The following is a 25,816-nucleotide window of genomic DNA, read 5'->3' as shown; positions in this document are numbered from 1 at the left end:
TGACTTTTGTTCCTGAAGTAATGCAATTTGGTAAATCATTTATGTAAATTAAAAATAGTAGTGGATCTAAGACTGTTCCTTGAGGTACACCAGAGTTTACTGTTATTGGTGTTGATTTAGAGTCATTTATTATTATAGTTTGTTTTATAAATCGTAATGCGAGGCCAATTGCGTTTACGGAACTTGCTAACATTTAATGTGGCCCATTTGGCAGCCCCACCGGCCCATTTGGGCACCGGACCCACCGGTTGCCCATATAGCCAGTCCGCCCCTGCGCGATGCCCTAAGATATAGTCAAGATACCCTCCCCCTCTCACACCCAAGTTTCGATGTTATGTCAAGTTACGTCACTGTACCTAAACTGTTCCGTAGTTACTGTAAATCCTTTTTGCATCTCAACTTACAACCAAGCGTGACACATTGACCTTGCTAACCCCAGGCAGTGGGACTAGGCAGTGGGGCTACGTGCCTTCCATCGCCCTGACCTTCAAGGCCAGGCACTGTGACAGTTTGACGCCCAGATTTGGCTGTCGACGGGTGGCTGCGACTTAAGGGACCGGGAGGACAACTCCCCCCCCCCTTTTTTGTTTTCTTCAAATGAAATTTATCAGATTTTTGTTCTTTTTTTTTTCATAACTAAAATTCCTCAAAAAAAAAAAAACAGAAACATGTGAACAGAAGGTCTAAATTGATACAAGGAAGAACACAAGTTTCTGTTCCTTGTTACTAAATGAACTTATCATTAGAAGTCTATAGTCCTTACTAGTAAAAATAAACAAGCAAAATATAAACATACTAAAGGAAAAAAAAAAAGCTTAAATAATCTTTCAATAATGTACAAGTTATTTCCCTTATTCGATATCAAATAAAATAAATAATTACCAAAAATTAATTGACTAATTAAGTATTTTTGTTTATTGATTCTTTTTTTTTTTTTTTGCTATGTACAATAAATAGTTTTTTAAAGTATCAACTGATAGGAGAATGCGTGAGGGAGAAATAACGTTTACAATTATTTAAGGGGACTTAACACAACAAATTTAGCCATATCTGTGACTACTGAAGTATTAGTTTCCATTGTTGCTATTAAACAATATAATGAATAACCAGTAACTAATTGTCTAATTGGTGCTTTTTTATTGCTTCATGTCTTGTCTATGACAATAAATAATTGTACGAGGCTTCAGTTTGATCCGAGAATGGGTGTGGGAGAAATAACGTGTACACACTTTTAACCAGACAGACAGAGTGAGTTGATATAAGCTTTGTAAAAAATACTTTAAAAAGAAATATCAATATCTTTCAATACTGTAAGATAATTTTTTTAGTTCTATTTGAAACAAAAAAATATTAATTAATTAACTTTAAAAAAAAAATTGATTCATGTTTTGTCAAGGACAATAAATAATTGTGCAAAGATTAAACTTTATCCGAGAATTGAAAGTGGGAGCAGGGCCGGCCTGAGGTAGTTGGAGGCCCTAGGCGAAGTGAATTAGGTGGCCCCTAAATGAAATAGAAAAATAAAAAGACCAACAAAAAAATAGCAATGAATGAAAACATTCCTGCATCTTTAATTAAATGAACTAAAGTCATATCGCGTGATTCCCGTAGCGTTCCTTATGGTATCTTGTATCAAAGTGAGACTAAGAGCGAGGCTAGTAGACGAGTCAGAGAGTTCTTCTATGTTTGAGATTTGATCCAAGTTTCGCAATTATTTTCTTTATTTTTTTTTTTTTTGTCTTGTGCGAGGCCCCCACCAATCGGATTCCCTAAAGGCCGGCCCTGGTAGGAGAAATAACGCCTATAAAATGTCTACCAGACAGACAAAAATGCTGGTATAAGCTTTGTAAAAGTGAACTGATGTTAGATGGCCGAACAAAATTTCAAACGATAGTCTTTGAGAAAAAGAAACCCAGCAAACACAGAGCCAGAAATCAGAAAACGCAAATACATTGCAAATAACAAGAGAAAGCAATGCAAAACAGACTGGAACCCAAAGGGGAAGAGAGAGGCTGGAAGACCAAAAGAAAACATGGAAAACATGGAGAAGATCAGTTGACCGAGAGGCATAGACGAAAGAATGGACATGGACCCAGCGGAGGGGAATTGCCCAGAACAGAGTCTCCACTTGGAGACCAAAGCATTAAATCAAGTAAGCCAACTACAAAGCCAAATCTTTTTTTTTTTTTTGACGCAACATCTTTAAAATAAAATTTTGGCAGCCACAAAAGGAAAAACCGGTACATGAATAAGTTTTGTGTAGAGACGAAGAGTTCAACCGAAAATCCGATTCTTTTACTTTCTTCTGTAGCGGGATAAAAATAGGTGCAACGGAAAACCCTTTTTGTTTTTAAAACTTCCATTTGGGAAAGTTAGATATTCTTACTTAACGGCTACTGGGGGGGGGAGATGTAGAAATTTATTACTATTTTGTTACTGGGGGAGGGAGGGGTCTGAAGTTTTAGACATCTATAACTATGTGGCTGTTGATCTAAATTGTTAGTGGATCTAAAAGAATCAGAAGACTGATACAATGTTTCTGCCCTTCTTAAAGGAGTTCATCAAGACTAAGAATTTTGTATGTATACAATGAGTTGAGCTAAAGCTATATACCAGTCATTGATTCATGAGTAAAATTATTGCTTCTTTAAAATGCAAGTAGAATTTTTTTTTTACTTTGAAGGAGGATACATCGATTTTATTTACAATATTCTACACCGAAAAACTTGTTTATGTTTGGAAGTAATATATATATGTGATGTGTCCTAATGGACCTCATTCACCAATCGTAAACAAACAACACTGAGCCACGTGTTTCTCTATCTCTTCTATACAAATTACGATATAATTTTAATCAACAATGGTTATCACGTGACATATTTTTTCCGTTGTTTTATCAATGTTATCAAGTGACCGTTCGTTTTCGTTAATGAGGTCCATTGACACCGTGATGTGCCCTCATTGACACCGTGATGTGCCCTAATTGACACCGTGATGTGCCCTAATTGAAACCGTTATTTTGTCCAAAATTAACTCTCTTCACGTTTCATAACTTTCCTTCCTTAAAATATCAGGTAACTATTAGGCGGGAGGAATAAGACAAGTCTGTATTTCTTCACTCGAGGGACCTTAGTTAACAAGCCAAGCGGTTTTCAAGTCGTGAGTAAGTACTTCCAGTGCTCAAACCCACTCTTCCAAAAGCCATGGTCAAAAGCCTTGCTGTCAACACCAAAATTAGAGCTATAGAGAACAATAGTCTGGTCGTGTGGTATACGCTTTGTGCTATCGTCTTGATGGTCCCAAGTTTGAACACTATCTCCCAGTTGCCCTGCGGGCTAAGGTGTAATAGTCTTCAATTCAGAAGGAACACACGAATCATGTAAAACAAATCAAAACAATCTCCAAGCCAAAACAAAACAATCTCCAAGCCAAAACAAAACAATCTCCAAGCCAAAACAAAACAATCTCCAAAACAAAACAATCTCCAAGCCTCAACCGATAGGCTTCTAAAAAAAGAATAACAAAAACCACTATAGAAAAAAAAGGATATTTTGACCATTTTTTCTTATTTATTCCTAGATGCCAACTAGGGCACCAAACTATAACTTTATACAAGAATAAAAGGGAGAAAAGGGGGGGGGGTCAGTGTTCTGGTAAACACAGTAAGCATTTCAAATTAAACAATCATTATCTTCTTATTGATAACAGTCGCCCAGTTTGCGCTATCTAGGGTGTACTTTCTTTGCTGGCTTATTTACGACATGCGTCTGCTCCAATCTTGAGGACTGTAATATCCGCTTTTTGACCTCATTTACGTATTGTATCTTTGTACATTTTTTTTTTGTAACAAAAAAAAATATGTCAGGTCGCCCCTCTGCCCGTTATCTCGCTCCCCCCAGACTCCAGCAACCTAATATCCTCCACACACTTGTACACAAAAACACACACACTCTCTACACATTTTACTATGAGTTGTACTACGAGCGTACACATAATTGATTTTGATTGGATGAAAAACGTATCATTTCAAGTGTTCTAGGCATCTGATTGGCTGAACAGAAACAAACATTTCAAAATTTTCTTTTTTTTTTTAAATAACGCGTGGATTTAGTGTAGACGTTCGACCCCCACCCAGAAAAGGAGATGGGGGTTAAAATGAAGAACTGCGTGACATCTCTTATTCTAATTTCGGGGAGCTATTAGATGTCGACCGTTGCGGACCAGTAAATTTAACCGTTATATTTCGAACCGTTATTTTCAGAGTGGCTGCTGACACGTAACGGCGAGCATCAGCTGAGTTTATAGTTACCCTGACCTATTTATGCCCACGTCAAGGAATTCTGAGGGGGGGGGGTCGGGGGGTAGACGTAGGTCTGGAAGATTTAGATGTTTTTTTATAATAATTTTTTTTTAAATTATTTTTGGTGTCTTAAAAGAACAGAAACTAAGAGACAAAATGTCTCTCCAAATAAGGTAAAAAAATATTGTCTCGAAGTAGACAGGCCTATCGTCTATAATACTTTTAAAAGTGTATTTAGAAAACAAGGACATCTTAGTTGTCTCTTTAGTTGGTAAAACTGCGTAGTTCTCAGGAGACAAGGGCTTTACAAATCTGTGGAAAATATACCGAATAGATCTTGATGCGTTTATTTTGACAATGTACCAGTGTCTTCCTCTTTCGTTGTGTAGTTGTTTTGTTTCGGTATCTTCACCATTCACATATCCCTTAGTCTGTTGGGGCTCCACACAGGATTTGTCGACCGTCCTTCTCCATTTCTCTCTGTCTTATGCCTTGGGTAGAAGCTTTTTCAGCGTCAGGACCGTCCATTCTTTTATGTTGTCTCCCCATCGCTTTTTCTGCCTGCCTCTTTTTCTTTTTTACTGATACTGTTCTCTGAAGGAAACTCCGGTATCTAGTCTTTTATTCATAAAAATCAAACTTTTTTTGTGTGTGTGCACCCAGTGAGTTCAATGCTCAACCCACTGATGGGACGATGAGTCAAAAGTCAACGAAAGTGATATAATGCAAAGTTATGTTCAGTCTGAACAAGGGGCATTACTCTCAACAAATACTTGAGTTAGTAAACAATTCTTAAGGTTGTTTCCCATGAATATAAAATGATATAGAAAAGATGTAGAAATGTAGATTCTTATGATTTCATATCTAGTTGGTAAGGTAATTAAAGTTATTAACAGAAAAAAACAACAACAACAACTTTAGAGCGTTTTGATAAAATTCAAGTCGCAATAGATTCTGCGTATATGTAGGCCTATACAGTTCACGTCATTCACGGTTCTGCGTTTAATGTAGGCGTCGTCATATCACCACATAGGCACATGTGATTCGTAAAACATTAAAATACATAGTAAACACTGCACTCATCATTAATCTTCGGAATCACTGACATTGTCATTAAGTAGACTCTATATCTGGATCTACATTTCAGATCGAATGTAGTTTAGAAATCTAGATTCTATCTTGAGACTAGATTGTCACTAGTCTAGATCTAGCTCTACCTGACTAAAGTCTATTAATTAGGATAGGCATACATCTACTATCTAGATTATTTTATATAGAGTCTGTATCTAGAATAATTCTATAGCTAGTCTAGATCAGACTCAGTAGATCTACTGTCTATACAATATTGAATATACTTCTATTTATAGATCTACTTTTCAACGCCAATATAATAATAATAAGGCGTGTCATCGAGTCCGAAGATTCATGAGGATCTCGAATCTCGAATGCAATATTTCCCATCGATACGCAGCCCCAGCTGTAACTTACATATTTCACCACAACCAAGGCAAGCATAGGCCTAACCATTGTCCGCCTATGGTCGATTTTCGCCGTCTGCTTCTGTCCTCGGAAGCGGATTTCCTTTTGGTCTCAAATGTGCATTCCGCGGCCTTTGTGAGTGACCTCCAGCTTTCTGTCTGCTTTTGGCATACGTTCGTCCCCCATACTATGCTTCCTAGATATGTGTAGTGGTCTACCACGTTAAGGCGACGTCCATTTACGGCAGTGGTTCCCAAACTTTTTTGTCTTGTAGATCCATTGCCATGCTTTCTGGATTTCGGTAGACCCCTTGCTTAACTTGCACAAATTTCGCAAATTCATCAAAACATTTTTTTTAAACAAATTTGTAACTGTAGTGAGTTGAAGATTTAAAAAAGTCATTTATTTAAAACTACATAGTACGTTATATAGATCTATCCTTTTTTTTTTTTATAGATAACATTTAAATTTAAAACAATTAAAATAACAATGAATATGTATTGCTGGAATCAACAACAAACACACTGGAAATGTTTGTGTTGATATATGATGTAATGTTGTGTGAGAGCAAGTTCCCTTAGCGTATTAGGAAGTGTGTGTTGCTGTTCGTTACCTACTATGGTTGAATAAAGCCTGTGTGTATTTTGTATATCGGCCTTGTTGTTTATCTATTTCTAATTGTATTTATAAGCTAATCAACAGTTGTTATTGTTTCTTTGTAGGTGTATCATCCAGATATTACGTTTCATATAGGAATTTATTGTTCTCTAAAATAGTCTTTCAAACATTAAATATTAATGAATTATTTTTTCCTTTAAGTATCATTGTAAAGAGATTTGCAAAGAGCAGTTTCTCGTGCATTTCTTGGTCTTTCACATGTGGCTCAAATATTGAATCTGCCGAACTCTTTATTAACAGGAGATGGGGCGAAGGCGGGTAACTGGCGCCTAAACCAGTAAGCTTCGAACCTTGGCTTGCTGTGCCCACCTAGCAGAAGGAAAAAGTGAATTAAAAACCCTGCTGCCTTGCAACTATACCCAAACATGGGAAAGTTTTCGTGGGTCAACCCTGCGGAAAAATAAGGAGACGGCGACCATTAGGTAGTTTGTAGCAAACAGCGCTACACCCTGTGAGAGCCTCTGAGGCCGCTGATCCCAAACTGTGAGGCCTATATAGATCGTTTGCAATGAATTACATAAGAAGCTTTTAATTTTGTAACTCATTCCACCGATGTGACCTTGAACTGGTTGCTGAAAGAAATTCTTTTAATACTATCAGATGTAGCTTTATGTAAAACGGCAGTTAAAATCAATGCTTTGCCTTTAGTGTTTTCCGTATTTTGTTATAAGTAAAGGGATATTGTCAGACGCTCACAAACCATCAACTTCTCTATGTGCTGTCGAAGAAAGATTTTGTGGGTCTATTCTGAACTTTATCTTTGAATGTTCGAAAGTTTTTCAAATCTGTATCTATTTAGTCCGCGTGGCATTGTCTCAAATGATCCTTCAGTGTATTTGGTACTTAGGCAACCGCTTGTTTGACATGGAAGGAATGAATCCCAATTTTAAATAATTACCGCTGTACAGTCTACATTGTTTTTTTTTTAAACATTAGTTACATGTAGACAAAATGAAGCTATTGAAATAGGCCTAAATATTGAAATTGAATAGAACAATTGTTCGTTTGAACATCAGGAAAAATATTTAGAGTATTGACTATACATATTATTAGTGTATGAAATAATTACATTTATGGCATGTGAAAAATAAAGTCACAACCTACTTTAATGAAATCTATCCCTTGTTGATTTAAAACAAAATAATTAATTACCAGTAATTAATTGACTAATTGGTTAATTTATCTTTTATTGACTCATACCCTGGCTCTGCCAATGAATTATTTTGTAAAGTGTCAATTTGATCCGAGAATGGGTGTGGTAGAAATGACGAGAGCCAGACAAAGAGACAGGTTGAGCTGATATAAGCTTTGTTAAAATAAATAATTGTTACATTCCAGCTTGTTGCATTTTCCAAACTGTCTCTGACAGAAGGAAGAGAGCTTAGGTCAGAGGGCAAAAAGTGATTGTACCAATTTACTTAAAAAACAACAACATTGACAACACATTTGTGTAAATTAAAAAATTGTATAATTCAAAATTGTTATGTAAGTCTCTCTATTTTTTTTATTCACATTTACGCTAACTAACTAAAAACACCAATAGACCAATGCTTTGTTAAATACAGTGGCGCGCGAGGGGTGCGCACCGGGTGTCACCAACCCTAGCCACGCCTCTGGTTACATTAACATATTTCTTAACACACACGCGCGCGCATGCGCACAAATATATATCGCAATAAAGCGGATACAAATATGTCATTTCGATTCTCCCAACAATTACCATAACTTTAGCGGGGCAACACTTTAGGTGGAGAGTGAGGGTCTGAGGATAGTTTTCCTTATAAAAGAGACCCTATATGTGGTAAATATTGAAGATGCCTCCCTCCCCCCCCCCCACCTCCAACCAAAAAAAAAAAAAGTAACACTGCTGATAATTACGACGTGAAAGAATTCAGGGCGCTGCGTACTAACGTTTTTTTTTTCTTCCAGACAATTTCACCTTTTGTTTGAGTAACGTTAATACATGGCCTTCTCCCCCCCCCCCTCCCCTCCCACTAGCCTCGTCATTCCAACTGTTTGTAGCCTATTTAAAGACCACGTGCGTTTTGTCTGGTGTTTTATCACAACTAGAAGAGCCCGATCGAGGGCATTTAAACGTTATTATTAGGCCAAGTAACTTGTGTGATATTATAGATTGTAGATCTAAGTTATTTGTCGTTTGGTATTTTTTTTTTTAAAAACGTATTCAGGAAGTCGTGCCTCTTTGAGAAATTACACCTAGTCGATAGAAGCACCAGAAGGGGGGGAAGAAAAGCTGTTGGAGCATTGGTCAGTTTGGGAAATTGTGTGTTGTTTAAGGTGTTAGGAGTGAATCGAAAAGTTTTTGGGTCTAGTGCAAAGTCGTTTCGTCTGCTGTGTTTGATTACTGCATTGTTTCAGATCAGGCCCGTGGAGACAGCTTGAAGGGCTCGTTCAGTTTAGACTCATTGCTATTGAAGAAAACCAGAGAAGTACTCTTTTTTTTTAGTCCTGAGATCTCCCACCTTCTCTTGCTCGCCCCTTCCCTCACCGCCAGCACGGGCAAAGACGCGAAACTGCGAGGGAGAAGAATCCGAGGCAGGCGACAAGACAAGCTGTCCGGTTGACACTGGACTTTTTCCTCTTCTCCCGCAGGAAGCAGTCAATAAACGGCCAGTGTTTTGTTTGGAGTTTCCATCACCGCGTAAAAAGTTGGGCAAACAAAACGGGCCCCACTCGTGGTGGAAGAATCGAAGGAGTAACGAGCCCCAGCGCGAGAGGACGAACTATGGACAGATGCGTAAACTAAAGTGAAGGAACGCTCCATGTTACAAACACGCTGCTATAATAATAAACTGTCACCGTTTACTATAATTGACAATAATAATAGTTTAAAAAAAACAACGTCTGTAACTGTTCTAAAATTAAAACTTTACGCTTGTTTGGCTTCGTGTAGACTTCGTCTGCTGGGGATAGCGTGTGTGTATGTGATAAAAAGGTCGACTCTGTGAACTGCAGCCTTAGTCTCTAAACAAAACGTTTCAAAGCAAAGACATTCCTGCATGCAACAAGGTCTGGCCTAATGATGATAAGGTTTGGTGACTTGGTACCCGGCATAACTTCAGACTATTTCTAAACACAGATACCCGAAACCTCGTTTCTTTATAAACAACAGTTTGGTAAGTCTTTAATAGATATCTAGAATTAAGATTTCCAGATTTGTGCTCTATATCTTCTTTAAATTTTATCTTTTCAATATATTAGATTAAGATTTTTAGATCTTATCTAGTATATTAATCTACAGATCTATTATAATCTTAGTATTCTTAGAAAGACTTAGAGACTATCTAGAGTAATCTAGACCTATATAATCTACATCTATTAATCTATAGCCTAAATATAGACTTTAGATATAAATATTTACTAATTTTGATTTACTTTCAATCTAGATCTAGATCTATTCTAGAGACTATCTGGAGTAGACTTAAGATGTCGATCTATAAACATAGATTATTGATCTAGATCTAGATTATATAGAATTCTCTAGACTCGAGGCTTTAACTTTAGGCCTAGGCCTATCCCTATAGAGTATATCTAAAATCGTATTCTTTAGGTAGATAAGCTGATTTAGATCTTAGTTTACAAGTATCGTGTAGACTCTAGATATAGTTTTTATTTGTAGAAATGTCAAATCTATTTTGATCTATAGATCTAGAATAGTAGGGCCTTGGCCTACTTAGTCCTAGATCTAGTTCTATGTGGCATTAAATGACTTTGCGCTGCAGGCATACGTGTGTTACAGAGATACATAGATTATAGGATTAATTTTCTTGGAAGTCTTGTGCGGCATAACTATGTCATCAAGATGTTGACCTATTTCTTAAAGATTTTGAGTCCTTACAGGCCTAAATAGGCCTATAGATCTAGAGCTATATATCAAATTTCCACGTGCTTTAAATATCTTAGTTCTGTATAATCCTTGATTTCTTATGAACTTTTGATCTTTATATGGACATATTCTTTTAAGTCTAGCTTTATCAAAAGCTTTGGTTCTTTCTGTGGCGTTTGTTTTAACGTTAGAAATCCAAGTTCGATGGCTGCATAAAAATGTATAAACTACATGTCACATATTGCCTTCTATAGTGATGTTCTCCGAAAGAGGCGTTTGACGAGAGAGCTAGACGATCTAGATCTGGATCGGAATTTTACCTTTATTAAACATAAGCACTAAAGACAACATCACTTGTAAGGAATAACTGAAATGACGGAAACCTTACATCTAAATGTGTGCCTATAAAAGTTTATTGTGGACAGGGCCTATCTAGTTGACACTGTCACCTCTATGTCAGCAACCAGAAAGTTGCTCACTATTTACGAGATAGGTCTAGATTGTCACTAGACATTTAAATTGATTCTCAAACTTGTATAACGGGACCAAAGAGTCAACGTTTTTCATACATGAATAGAAAAAAAAGTTTCATTCAGGTGTTTGAGAAGGCTTTTAAAACAAATGTTTTGTGTATACTTTGAAATCGGAACAATTTTTTACTTTTATTCATACAAGGACCGCGTTGTTATTCCACTTGCTCAGATTTGTAGATCCATGCCTACTAGCTTTTAGCTTTACAGTCAAGGGTTGTAAATCATTTTCCTTATAGTCAACAGCTGTCTGGCTTAGGTTCATAGGGCGTGATTTAGTTAACCGTTAACCACGGCCCAACATGATCAAGGCGAAAACAAATAGCTATATTGACGATTAGTTTAAGTTTTTTTCTTACTAACACGTGCATGTATCACGGCTTTTGATTGGTCGGATGAGAATTATCATTTCCCCTATATTCTGGCTTAAGTCACTTTGCTTTGATATGTTTTCATCGCCACAACGAATCTATGCTGGTATAGTTTACATTAGCGATGTCTTGGTCTTATTAAAGATTTCTTTAGTGTCATGGCCATATTGTGGCTCGTTTAATGTGTTGTTATGGCCATATTATGGCTCATTTTGGTATGTTACCATGGCCATATTATTGCTTACTTCGGCGTATTGTTATGGCCTTAGTATGGCTCACTTTGGTGTGTTGTTATTGCCATTATATGGCTCACTTTGGTGTGTTGTTATTGCCATATTATGGCTCACTTTGGTGTGTTGTTATGGCCATACACTTATACCTACTATTCCTTAAAAATGTATGCATTGTAACTATCTCATTATTTTCTCATTGTTTGTGACCTGTGAAATACATGGTCATCTAATTGACCTGTGAAATAGGTGGTCATCTTAGTGACCAGTGAAATAGGTGTCATCTTAGTGACCAGTGAAATAGGTGTCATCTTAGGGACCTGTGAAATATGTTATCTTATCTTATATAATACAGACCTTACTTCAAAAAAGAAGATGATTACGTCCACGCGTCATGCATTTAGTCATGCATTTTGGCGAGATTGCATTTCATTGGGAATAGTCACATCCCCTAATGAACTCCTAATAAAAGCTGAAATTGTAAAGGGCTCTTTTGTCCAGCAAGAAAACACACACGCAAAGAAATAGTCTCCGGTTGTTGTAAAGTGGCTGGTTGGGGGAAAATTCGCGAATTTACTAAAAACTTTGAATTTAAATATTAAATATTAAAAAACTTTGAATATAAAAAAGCTAACAAGATCCTCGGAATAAAGAATCACCCTTTGTGTCAGGATTTTGTGATTTTACCATCACAAAAGAGATACAAGACAAGATAGCTAAGACAAACAGACACAAACACTCTTTTGTTCCCCTGGCAATCAAATCATTAAATAAGAACAATCTGGTGTAAACTTTGTCACATGTAAATTATGAGTGAGTCTGGTGTGAATGTACATTTTGTTTTTTTTATAGTTATAATGTTTTTTTGTTTGGTGTAATGCACTAATTGTAAGACAAATTTCCTTACGGATAATAAAGATTATTATTATTTTTATTATTATTATATTAACCTTGTGTCTGTCCTAATGATCACTATCCTTAAATTCAAAGTTTTTAGTAAATTCTCGAATTTTCCCCCAACAGCCACTTTACAACAACCGGAGACTATTTCTTTGCGTGTGTGTTTTCTTGCTGGACAAAAGAGCCCTTTACAATTTTACCTTTTATTAGGAGTTCATTAGGGGATGTGACTATTACCAATGAAATGCAATCTCGCCAAAATGCTGGGAATTTGAAGTTAGCACAATCTTTAAACACGCAGATAATTTATTTCTTATCTTGTAGTTTTCATCTGGACATGTAAAATAAAATAAGCCACAAACAAAATGGTACCCAGGGCAAACATGTAAACTATGTCAATATTTAAACAACACATTCTAAATATATATCGGATCTGTATTGCCTACTTTCTGTCTCGGTCTATAACGCCACTCTCCAGACTCTTGATTAGACCAAAGTTGCTTTAAAAAAAATAGTTTGGCTTATTTTTTAGGCCGCCTCTTGAAATTTTCAATTATTATATTCCCCTCTTCTCATATTCCCCCCCCCTCCCTTCTTCCATCCTTTCCAGCTTAAAAAAAAAATCCTCCTTTATCTGAATGCTTGATGGAGACTGGATCGGGAGTGTATGTGTGTGTGTGTGTGTGTGTGTGTGTGTAATAGAGGAGGAGGGGGAGTAAAGGTATTCCGAAAGAGAAGACTAGGGATGAGGAGGAGTAGGCCCATAGATAGGGAAGTTTGGCAGGGAGGCTCAGATAAACCTGGACACGGTGAAGGACAATTGAAGACCATTGACAGTCCTGTGGAGTGGAAGAAATACGGAAGATAACATATTCTCTTGTCCCCCCCCCCTCCACCTCCCTAGTTCTCTCTCTCTCTCTCTCTCTCTTTTTCCCTTGAACTTTTAGTGTTTAAATTGTCCGGCAGTGTTTTTTTTTTTTAAAGAAGACAGTCTGATTGAATGAACAGGACCCGTCTATATTTGTGGAGCTGCATCGGTGGTGTGACGAAACAGGTCTCTTATATCCCTGGGACCTCCGTGTTTGCTGACAATTAGATCTAGATCAATAAGATCATCTAGTAATCACGTTATCTCCAACGTACGATCATTAACACTGACATCATTGCACGTGTTTAGTTAACAAACACTAAAATCGATGGGTTTCCCATGCATAAAATACACGCAACTTATGAAAGGAAATATATGCAAGTCTTAACTTAAAAGGAATCCAAGATTGTGTTAATTATACTGTGTGACTCGACCTTGTTGCTGTGTGTGTGTGGGAGAGACTTACTATTTACACAGTAATTTGGGAAATAAGAGTCTTTTGCATTTCTCGTTGGCAAGTTAAAAATAAACTAGTTAATGACAACTATTAAACGCGGTAATTAAGTTCCCTTTGAAACTTAGCGTCCTGCAGTGTCGTAAGTAGATTTGTTTCTTGGTAAGGGTGTCATGTGACCTCCCTGTCAAACTTCACTATCTACGGGCCTCCAGGTATTTTGTTTTTAAAGTTACATAAAATTTGAAAAAAAGGGGGGGGGGGCCTCAGTTGAATAAACTCATTATTATTAGTCCATACATAAGTGTTTCCCAAAGTGGGGTACGGGAAGACTTTAGAGGGGGTACGCTTTGCACCTCATTAACTATGCTGATTTTTTTTTTTTAAATATCCATTTATTATATTCTGTTAATAAATTAAAGTATGGTTGGGGGGGGGGGGGTGAGGGGTACTCTATATTACAAAAATTATAAAAGGGGTATACATAGATCAAAAGTTTGGGAAACACTGCCGTATACACGATTTCTAATCCTTGTGATATCATCCGAGACCAATCGACATAGAAGGCATAATTACTAAGCTGCTACGTCGCAACCTGTGGGCAGTGGAGACCAAAAGTTCGTTGCCACGTCACAGGCCTGTACGGCGTGGCAACGAGCAATTGGTCTCCATTGTCCACAGGTTGCGACGTCGCAAGTCAGTCTTGAGGCCTTTATATTACGATTGGTCTCGCTTCACTAGGACTTGAACCCGCGATCTTTGCAGATCGAACGATTGACCACCTTTTAAAGAAACTGTATTATTTTGTATAAAACAAAAGAGTCTTTTGTACGTGTGTTTGTGTTTGATGCATAAACTTTAACCTATTAATTATGCATTCAGTGCTTACTGATATGCATGTGTAAATAAAATATAATCGATGGTTGACGTATGTTACCACGTGATCTGCGGCGTTGACAACCTGTTAGCGCTACTCGTAGTCAGCTGAGATGCTAACCGTGGGCCTTCTATCTCGGACCCTTGATCATTTATGTTTTACTAATGAAAAAAATATGCATTGCATTAACCCATTGCTCTTTATTTCTGTTCCTCTACATTAGAGGGATGTAGCCATTGTATTCCAAGGCGTAGTTAGCGTAGTGAGGAAGATAATGTCAATAGCATGGCTGCCTACCGCGAGTTATATGCTTCGAATTGTTGGCCCTGATGATCTTGGGTTCGAACCTTGCCCTCTTCCATTCCCCGTCTCGGTGTGGGCTAGGACGTAATGACAAGGAACATCCGAAGCAAAAGCGCTTTTTTTCATACCATCATTTTAGGCCTAGTTTAACATTCTTCCGTTCGTGTAGACAGAACAGTTTGTTCAGATAAGCTGTTCAGATAAGCTGTTGGAAGGTGAGCTTCCATTGGTCTAGAGTTCCAAGAGTCTTTGACTCAACTCTTTGGACAATTACAAAGAAGAAGAAGTGGCCCACACTTTGGACATTTGTGGGATACGGTACACAGTTTGTCCTCTTAACAGCTGTGTGAAAGCAGCTGGTTTTAGCCACAAAAACACGGCTTTATTTTGGATTCGAGAAATTTGTTTTTTTTAACTTTATAATTTTACATCTCTCGTCCTTGGCAGATGAGTTGGTAGAAGAGACCAAACATGAATCCTCTTTTTGTCTGTGTTCCTTTTCAAGTTAAAGATAGAAAAAAAAAAAGAAGAAATAAATTAATAGTGCTACAACGAAACTATTTCCTATATTGAATTATGACTTGTTGCGTTCCTCCTCGGGCCTCTCTTTTAAGATCAAACATCATTTCCTTCTGTTTCCGCAGATTAAAACTTTTGGAAAGTCAATGGCTTCACGTTTTATTATCACCCCTGCCTCTTTTAATTAAGATGAAAGTGTGAACGGATGGCGTGTTACCGAGTGCAGTCTAACAAACAGTACACGCATATACCGTGTCAACGAATTGACAACAGCTGATCGCCAGAGTTCCTGGCCCGTATACTCTTTTTTTTTTTGGTCTCATAAACTTTTTTGTTTGTTTGTTTCATTACGTGTATCCAGCGTCCGGGTCCCAACCCTCCCTCCCCCATTCTGCACCCCCCCCCCCAGCTGTTCTTACAAGTATAATTAACACTAACCAGCTACCTGACTTGGGGGGAGAAGGGGCGGGGGGGCTTACGTTGCTCGACCGTTAGCGTTGATGTTATTTTTTGAATTGCACCAATCCTGACGATTGTTGTGGGTATTTAAACTGACTTAGTGAAGGGGAACCTAGGTTTTGTTGTAAAATAGAGGTTGGGTTGGGGGGGGGGTTATTGTGTAAGTCAGTCGGTCTCGAGTTAGACCACTGGGGGGGGGGAGTTATGTCTCAGGTTTCATTCCCTTCCTCTCACCTCTCTTTCTCCTTGTTTGACACCCCCCCCCCCTTTCTCCCGCGTTGGGTGAATTGAGATTTATAAAAGACGAAGAAGAAGAACAACGAGATCATGTGATACAGCTGTTCATATCTCTTAGCTTGGTGTACAACTAAAGTATTCCTGGTAGCCCTCTTAATCCACAATGGCACCCTTCAGTAGCTCTCTTTTCATGAGATATATCAACAACACGGTTGATAAACATCGAATGACTTATTTTTTTAAATAAAAGAAATCGAGAAGCTTCTGGGGGTAAACTTTGTAACGGATTTGAGGACGATGCCCTGGCAGATTGAGTAGCTGTCACCTGGCCCGTGCACAATAGGAACAAACTCAAGCATCACAATGTCTAGTGGTTGATGACGATTTTGTATTGCGTCATAGGTAGTGCGCCTTGTATGAAATACTTCTTTGCAAATAGCTGGACCATGTTGACCACCCGGAGATCGCCATAGATGTCAACAATCAGTAAGGACTAAATTTTTCTCGACCACTGTTGGACTAGTAAAGCTAATCCACATTTTATCCTCTCGCGTCCGTGTAGGATTATCCTGTTACTGTCAGATTTGTGGCATTAATGAGATGCCTCGCTTGTGCTCAGACCAGTGGTCACTACGATGGCGGGTTATCACATGGGGTAAACATTAATATTGTGCAGTTTTAAAGAAAAAAACAACTGGGAGTCCATCTATTGTGGAGGCCAGGTGTTCTTAAAAATATTTTTTTAAAAACTAAATTTAAATATTAAATATTAGCCATTGAAAGTGTAAATGGGTAGCTTCTTAGTTTTATATGGGCTGATTTGTGGACCATAGAAGTATCGACCTGAAGATCAAATTAACACACACACGGTGGCTGCGTGGTTAAGCTCTTGGTTTCCGAACTTGAGGTCCTGGGTTTGAATCTAGGTGAAGACTGTGATTTTGAAATTTGGGATTTTTAGAGCGCCCCTGAGTCCACCTAGCTCTAATGGATACCTGACTTGAGTTGTGGAAAGTAAAGCCGGTTGGTCGTTGTGCTGTCCACATGACACCCTGCTCGTCAACCATTGGCTAAAGAAGCAGATGACCTATATATCATCTGCCCCATAGATCGCAAGGTCTGAAATGGGAACTTTACTTATTAAAAACTTTTTTACACACACACATACCAATAGAGTGCTCCCTTGTAGTGTAGGTCTGTACCTTATTATGTACTTTTTTTTTTTATATACTAATCATTTTGTGTGAATGTCACTGGTGAGGTATTATCTGAATATTATCGTAGCCTTGACCATATCCTTATATTTTTCATTGCTGAGGACGATGCGCGAAAAACGGGATGAGAATAATTAAGTCCATATGTTGGGGAGATATTTGAAGGCCGCCCATGACCTGGTGCTTGCATTGTTCCCGCAGTTCTCGATCCTACGTCTTCCGTGTTCACCTTCCCGCCTCAACGCCTCCACTTCATCTTAGGTCAAAGGACTGCACGCTCTACGAGTGGGATGCGAGGTACTGGAGTCTAGTAACCGGACGATTCTGCCGAACTGACCCCATTGGTTCCTTTTTTACGCTTCACTGATTCTTTTCAGCTCTCTACTGTCTAGAGATGAGGGCTTGGTTTACACGAGGTGAAGGTCGCTGGGATGTTCTAAACGTGGACCGTTAGCAAGTGGGCAAAAAGAGAGAATAGAATCGATCTAGTCATCATCTTTAGTTTTATTTATTTAATATTGTTTAATTAATGCCTTGAATTCACACAGGAGAAATTGAAAAGATACAAAAAGAAGAAGATGCGACGCTTGTCGTCTGTTAGCAGTGAGATGATGTGTTGTTTACTGCTCGTGGTTTTGGCGCAAGTCTCGCGGGCGGCACCTGTGGACAAAAGACAAAAGAATAAGGTTGACATCCTGAAGGCCAAAGGTGAGATACATTGTTCTCCTGACTTGACCCCCAACTATTGATACTGTCAAACGTCGTACATTCTTTACACATTAAACTATAGACACACCCCAGCCGTGTGTACGCAAGACTATAGGCAACATCTCTACACAAAGTCAGCACTTTTGACCCGTTTTCAGCACTTGACACATATTCAGCATCTCTACACAATCTCAGCATACTACACATGGTGTGCGCATTCAATATCTCTTTACACATTTTCAGCACACTCCACATGGTGTGAACATTCAATATCTCTCTACAAATTTACAACACACTACACATGTTGCGCACAACCAGCATCTCTTTCTATTCTACACATCTTGAGCACACTTCGGAGTTGCGCACTCCACATCTCTGAATATTTTCATACCACACATTTGCTCGAGTCCATAAATAGCTCTAACAATATGATTACACAACAGCTAAAAGAAATTCGGAGCACACTTCGGAGTTGCGCACTCCACATCTCTGAATATTTTCATACCACACATTTGCTCGAGTCCATAAATAGCTCTAACAAGACGATTACACAACAGCTAAAAGAAAAACCCTAGTTACATCTATTGTTATCTTTTTAAAAATATATTTCTTATCCTTTTAAGTTTTCGTCTTCGTCAATACCGGTAAGTTATACCCCCCCCCCCCCCCCCCGCTTTAAAAAAAAAAAACACAACAACATAAAAACGCATATATTAAATCAAATGCATTGAGCCGAGACCAATTTTACAGAATGCCCGAACGCTTGTATGCAACGTCGCAACCTGTGGGCAGGTTAGACCACAGTAGCTCGTGGCCACGTCACAGGTGTGTTCGACGTGGCAACGAACTATTGGTCTAAACTGCCCACAGATTGTGACGTTGCAGGTCAGTGCTTGGGCATTCTATAACGAATTGTCTCGATTGAGCTAACATAGCCAATAACCTCGTTGCAAACAACAATCATTATAGGCCTCTATCAAGTGTTTCATGCAGCACCTATGACCGACTCGATAAGCCATGTTAAGAATCTCCCTTCTTCTATCTCATTATATATATATAACCTATATATGTGTGTGTAAACTATAATATAAGGTAAAGACTATTGGTCGCTTCTTTTCATTGTTGAAATCAAATAGGTCAGCAGGAACATTTTTAGTCATGTGAAATAGAAGCTGATGCTCACATTAGTACTCAGTAGCAATCTCTCTCCTCCTCCCCCCCCCAAGTTCTTTTATGTACTCGTTCAAGCTGGAAGATCATTATCCACGTCCTCAGAATCCAGCCACAGAGTAAAAATTCCGCTGCATGCAGTGATGCCCAACCTACGTACCGTGGGCCATATCCGGCCCGTAACGCTGTGCGGTCCGGTCACTCACATCTTTGTGCCCATAGTGCATACTAAAGCTACAGAGGAATGAATGAATTTTGAGATGATGCGGCCTGTCTAAAATGTATATGGCCCCAATTCGCCAATCGTAAACAAACATATCTTAAGTCACGTGGTTCCTCATCTATTCTATACAACTTAAGAGCTAATTCAAATCAATATCACGTGACCGTACTTTTATGTGTTTTATCCATGGACATCACGTGACCGTTCGTTTTGTTTGGCACCACAGCATTAAAATACACCAGTGCCGATTCCAAAAGCTAAGTATTGTTTCTTGCCCAGTTCATAGCGCACATTATATTCCTTGTATTCACGAGTCTATACGTTTCTTAGATATATACGTTTTTGTCAGTGGCGTAGCCAGGAATTTGTCATCATTTGGGGGCACGGGGGGGGGGGGGCTTGAACTCTTTGGGGACCCCTGCATTTTGCGTAATATTTAATGTAAACAAAAAATTCTCCCCCCCCCCCCCCCCCCCGAGCCACGCCACTGGTTTTTGTAGAATATATATATATTAAAAAAGATTCCGCCTTCGGTACCTGGATACTGCTTAGTGCTATTGCTAGATCATGGCGGCTTAGACGTACACGTAGTCATGGTGGCCACACACTCTAACGAAAACGGGAACGACATGGCCTAAATTGTGCCGATGTGCCTAAACTCAAAACTCAAACTTTAACGAAATAGAAAACAAAACATATTTTCACGCTAGTCCACGTTCCGAAACGTTACCAAAAAGGCCTGTCCATTGACACGAGAGACGCTATCATGTCTGTATGTAATGTATAGTACTTCAAGCTATTTCCACTCCACACCAGCCGAGACACGGCTGCATTATTAAAGACCGGATGTGATTAATAAAAAAAAAAAAAAAAAAAGAACAGGTCGCAGCGTACCTATAACCTATCTGAAAAACTACCCCCCCCTCCTTTTTTTTTCTCTCCCCTTACCGAGTGTAACCTGTATTTTGTTTAACGTTCAAACGTCAAGTCTGGTGTTATTGAACAGAAGACTGTGATACTGCATGATAGAAAAAAAGCCCCCCCCCCCCCTCTCTTTTTATAAGTTTCTTTAGTTTCAATGGTCCCTCAATTCTGGATCTAAACCCAAAATAAAAGTTCGAAATAAATCTATAATATATTTGTAAATTTTAAGGAGTGATTATTTTTAATCTCATGTTGACCTGGTGATGTTTTTTAAATTACAGTCTCTACAAGAAACAATCATTGAAAGTGGTTAAAAAGTAGGCTTGATACGAAACAAATAATTGAAGGTGGTTAAAAAGTAGGATTGAAGTAATATCTCACAGTGTGAGAACCATTGCAATATTTTTCTCAAGCCGTAGAAACGGTTGACAATATGTATGGGAGCTATGAGACAGCGAAGGAGCCCACCCACTTTATAGAGTAACCCCGGTAAGAATGGCATCGATTATTTTCGAATTCCACTTTTCAGAAGAGCTACAGAGAGCCAGGAGCGGGATTGGGAAAAGGTGTGTGTGGTGGAGAAGGGGGGGGGGGTTTACATCTTCGTCCCTTCACTTTTTTTTGTGTGTGTTTGTGTATGACAACTTTCTCACACGTACTGTTCACAGATCCAGCAATATCACCCCTCCCCTTACCTTGGACGAAATATTTCCCCATCTATTCTCTCTCTCTCTCTCTCTCTCTCCCTCCATTCTCGTTCAATCATTTAAAAAATACAGCGATTCTAAACTTCTTTATCTCTGTGACCCAGATTTTTTTTCTTTTTTAATGTTGAAATCTTTTGATGGTAATTCCTTTTCAAAACTTCATGATATAACAGTCACTGGGCTAGTTAAAAAGAAGTGTTTAACTTGACCTCATTCTGTGTGGAGAAAACGAGTTGTGTGTGTGTGTGTGACTATTGTGGGTGTGATGGCCTCCTCGCCAGAGTATGAACGTCCGGCATATAGGAATCGTGGTTTGATTCCAGGATTTCAAATCTGCACCTGTCTTGCATCAACCGGTGGAAATAATAGTGACTGTGCTGGCCACTCAATCAACACGGCTAACTCTTCTACTACTCTGCTAAATATTGCGTTTAGCTTAGACATAAAAGGGTTGGGGTGCAGTGGCTGAGTGGTTAAGCGCTTGGCTTCCGAACCTGGGGTGCGTTTGAATCTCGGTAAAGACTGGGATTTTGATGCCCCTGAGTCCACCCCACTCCAATAGGTACCTGACTTTAGTTGGGAAAGTAAAGGCGGTTGGTCGATGTGCTGGTCAAAGAAACAGATGACCTTAACCCTATAGAACGGAAGGTTTGAAAGGGGAAGGTTAGACGTAAAAATGATGCATGTCAACAAAAGGTCATACAGTTATGAAAAGAACAAAAAGTGAGTCTTGGCGAAAGGAAAACTCAGAAAAAAAAAGTGAAACTATAGTGAAAAAGTCTTGCGAGACTTTAAAGGAAATAAAGTTTAGCAAAAGTGAAAAATGAAATTTTAAACAAAGCTGAGAATGATTGAAAACGAGACTATTGAAAGTGAGATGTAACCAAAGTAAAACTTAATGAAAGTGAGACATAGTGAAGGTAGGTGACCGGTCTTTTCATCCCGGGGATGAAATAACCAAGGGATGAAATGGATAGAGGATTTATATGACCAGGGGCTGAAATGACCAAAGATTAAATGACCATGGGGGTGAAATGATCAAAGATGAAATTACCAGAGGATTAAATGATCAAATATGAAATAACCAGGGGATGAAATGACCAAAGACGAATAACCACGGAAGAAGTAACCGGGGATGAAATGACCAGGGATGAAATGACCAGGAACCCGAAGGAGCCAGCGTTAGAAAAGAATATAATACTTATTTTTTCTTTGCATCCCAATCTATTGTTGTGTTTATGTTTTTGTGTATGTCCTCGTGCTCGTAGGGGATGTTAAGATTAGTTCAGAGTTTAAGCATTTCCGATTTTTTGTTTTCCTAAACGCACACGGACCTTTGGGATTGAACGGGGGACAACTCTGTTTGGTTACAAAATAATGGAGAACCTTCAACTTTCCCCCTTTTTCCTTCTCCGGTAGTTCGATGGAAAGCCCAACTCCTTGAGAATCCGAACACTTGTTGATCTGTGAGTAGTAAAAACAACATCTCATATTTTTTTTTCTTATCATCGGCCCGTTTCGGCTCTGACCGTGTTGGAAGGAGGGGGGGGGGGGGGGAGAAATGCTAATCCGTGATCCAGTGACACCCTATTTTACGTAAGTTATCCCATAATTTCTCAGTGAACAAAGGAAGTCGGAGCAGTGCTGTGCCACCATTGCAATTCAGCGTGCCCCGTAATACTACAGAATTAGTCAACGTACGGTATGTGGGGGTATGGTGTGAGTGTGCGGGTGTGTGTGTGTGTCTACATCATGAAGGCTATGTGGGCTTTTGTTGAAATCTATTATTTTTTAACTTTTTTTGAAAACAACAAAGCTTAGGCCTGTATCAAGTCACTCTGTCTGAATGTCTGTCTGGGTGGAGTCTTGTACACGTTACTTATCACACTTCCCACTGCACAATTATTCTTTGTACCAAAAAAAAAATCATGAATCAGTCGCATAAATGACCAATTATTTTATCCTTCAGTCATAGGTACCATTAAATTTTCATATGGAGACACGCCTTAGCTTATAAGAGATAAGCCTTGTGTAGAGAATTAGGTCGTTGGCTAAAAAAAATAATAAACTATCAAACTGTTTGTATATGTACTTGTATAGCTCAGTGGCTAGCACTTCGGCTTTCCATTATTGGTTTCCCTAGTGCAGTGTTTCCCAAACTTATGACAACTGTGTACCCCTTTTATAACTTTGGTAACGCTAAGTACCCCTCGCAACCCTACCCCCAACGTATAATCCTTTGTTGCTGAGATGACAGATCCTATAATTTGGTTCACTGGTTGTTAATCTTGATGCGAGATGCTGTTCCACGTCAAACAGTCTGTTCCTTTTTGATGCGAGATGCTGTTCCACGTCAAACAGTCTGTTCCTTTTTGATGCGAGATGCTGTTCCACGTCAAACAGTCTGTTCCTTTTTGATGCGAGATGCTGTTCCACGTCAAACAGTCTGTTCCTTTTTGATGCGAGATGCTGTTCCACGTCAAACAGTCTGTTCCTTTTTGATGCGAGATGCTGTTCCACGTCAAACAGTCTGTTCCTTTTTGATGCGAGATGCTGTTCCACGTCAAACAGTCTGTTCCTTTTTGATGCGAGATGCTGTTCCACGTCAAACAGTCTGTTCCTTTTTGATGCGAGATGCTGTTCCACGTCAAACAGTCTGTTCCTTTTTGATGCGAGATGCTGTTCCACGTCAAACAGTCTGTTCCTTTTGTTTTTCGACTTAATGTTTTGAAATAAAGAATCACCCTTTGGGTCAGGATTTTGTGATTTTACCATCACAAAAGAGATACAAGACACCGATAGCAAAGACAAACAGACACAAACACTCTTTTGTTCCCCTGGCAATCAAATCATTAAATAAGAACAATCTGGTATAGACTTTGTCACATGTAAATTATGAGTGAGTCTGGTGTGAATGTACACTTTGGTTTCTTATAGTTATAATGTTTTTTGTTTGGTGTAATGCACAAATTGTAAGACAAATTTCCTTACGGATAATAAAGATTATTATTATTATTATTATTATGTTAGAAATGAACGAGTAGTCATTCTCTGGCGCTGCCAGGGTCGAGTTTCGCTAAAGAGAAACAAAATTCATCGTAGTCCCTTTAACAGTTTCCACTGAGGAATTTTCTGGTGATGTGGCAGGTCTGCAGCAGTACCGCCCTCTGACAGGCAACGAGGATGTTCCTAGGAATGTTAAGGGCCTTGAAGGTGTCTGTGAGGTCAGTTGTTATTATCCCCTCGGTTGATATAACAATGGGGTATATTGTTATTTTGGACAATTTCCATAGACGCTTAATCTCCAAGCCTAGGTTCCCATATTTTCTTTGTTTTTCTATCTCAGTTTTTCTTAAATTATGAGACAGTGGTACGGCGATATCGATAATGGTAGCGGTTTTTTCTTTTTTATCGATGAACAGCAGATCCGGGCGATTGAAATCTACCGTTTTGTCGGTCAGAATAGGCCTATCCCAGTACAGCAGATGATCAGTAGACTCGAGAACCTCTTGCGGAGAGTATTTATAATAAGGGGGAGTGTCCTTATCGATCAATTTGTACGTCAAAGCCAGGTGTTGGTGTATTAACTTTGCAACTTGGTTATGGCGACCTAGGTAGGCTGATTCTGATAGGGCTGGACATCCTGCCATAATGTGTTCAATCGACTCGCCCACATTTCCACATTTTCGGCATTTGTCGACAACATTGAGTTTCAGGATATGCTTCTCGTAATTTTTTGTCCTGATTACTCTGTCCTGTATTGCTGTAACAAAGCCTTCTGTTTCAGGGTAGAGATGACCTGCTTTGAGCCATGTTAAGGAAGCAGCCTTGTCGATGTTGTCCCCATGTAATGAAGCCGGAAATTTTCCGTGGAGTGTTTTTTCTTCCCATTGGCGAATCTCATGCCCTACGTCGTCCAAACCGATATTGACATCAGCATTGTGTAGGTTCAGAGGGGTTGCATCGGAGTCGTATTTCCGTAGGAAGGAAACTAATTTGTTGCTGGAGGCGAGCAGTTTTGATCGTATTTTTAAAACTTGCATCTTACACAATTTGAAGATGTTCTGCAATCCACGACCCCCATCCTTCCTGGGCAGGTATAACCTTATGGTGGAGGACTTGGGGTGTAGGCATCGAAACTTGGTTAGTAATTTTCTAGTGAGTCTGTCAATGTCATGTAGGTCGGTGTCAGTCCATTTGATCACACCGAACGTGTAAAGGAGCACAGGGACGGCCCAGCTGTTAATTGCAGTGATGAGATTACTGCCAGACAGTTTGGTGTTGAGGATTTTATTAACTCTTTGCCTATATTTGCCAAGAAAGTCCTCTTTTAATTTTTTATGGTTTATCTTGGCATTCTGGTTTATTCCAAGATATTTATAAAGAGAGGCAGAGTTCAATTCCTCGATGCCTTCAAATGCAATGTTGGTGTTCGTTGCCTTGCCCTTTTTAATGCTTATGATGCCACACTTATCCAGGCCAAAAGACATACAGATATCGTCACTAAAGCATTTTACCGTTTTGATTAAGGTGTGTAATTTTTGCTTATTATTATTATTATTATTATTATTATTATTAAAAGCTAAAAATTAAACTTCACTCATGAAGTTGGAGAAGGCAAGGTGTATTTTAGAAATTCAGAAAAAAACACCCCTATTCATTATCTCCTTTGTACAACTTATTTCTAAGATGTCAATTCAATCTCCGGCTATTTGTACAAATAGAAAAAATATATACAATTTATTTTAATTGTAACTGAACATAATAAATTTTTCATCCATAATGTTTTTTGTAAAGTAGTTACGCTGAGGTTGTCAG

The 25,816-nt window shown here is 38.8% G+C and overlaps 1 protein-coding gene across 2 annotated transcripts in view; it reads left to right on the top strand.

The window, feature by feature from the left end:
* The first annotated feature begins 8,513 nt into the window (after window positions 1–8,513).
* Window positions 8,514–25,816, top strand: part of LOC106059224 (fibroblast growth factor receptor 4-like) — a 37,083-nt gene continuing 19,780 nt past the window's right edge. The window contains exons 1-2 of one of the 2 annotated variants that reach the window (XM_056006170.1): window positions 8,514–9,594; window positions 17,815–17,974. In XM_056006170.1, the coding sequence (XP_055862145.1) occupies window positions 17,845–17,974 (130 nt within the window). In that variant the 5' untranslated portion in view covers window positions 8,514–9,594; window positions 17,815–17,844. The remainder of the gene's footprint in view (window positions 9,595–17,814; window positions 17,975–25,816) is intronic. The other variant, XM_056006171.1, reaches the window with a different exon arrangement.

The sequence above is a fragment of the Biomphalaria glabrata genome, chromosome 12, assembly GCF_947242115.1.
Source record: "Biomphalaria glabrata chromosome 12, xgBioGlab47.1, whole genome shotgun sequence".
Lineage (NCBI taxonomy): Eukaryota > Metazoa > Mollusca > Gastropoda > Planorbidae > Biomphalaria > Biomphalaria glabrata.
Note: the sequence above shows the minus strand (reverse complement) of the source record. Positions and strands in the feature narration are given on the sequence as shown.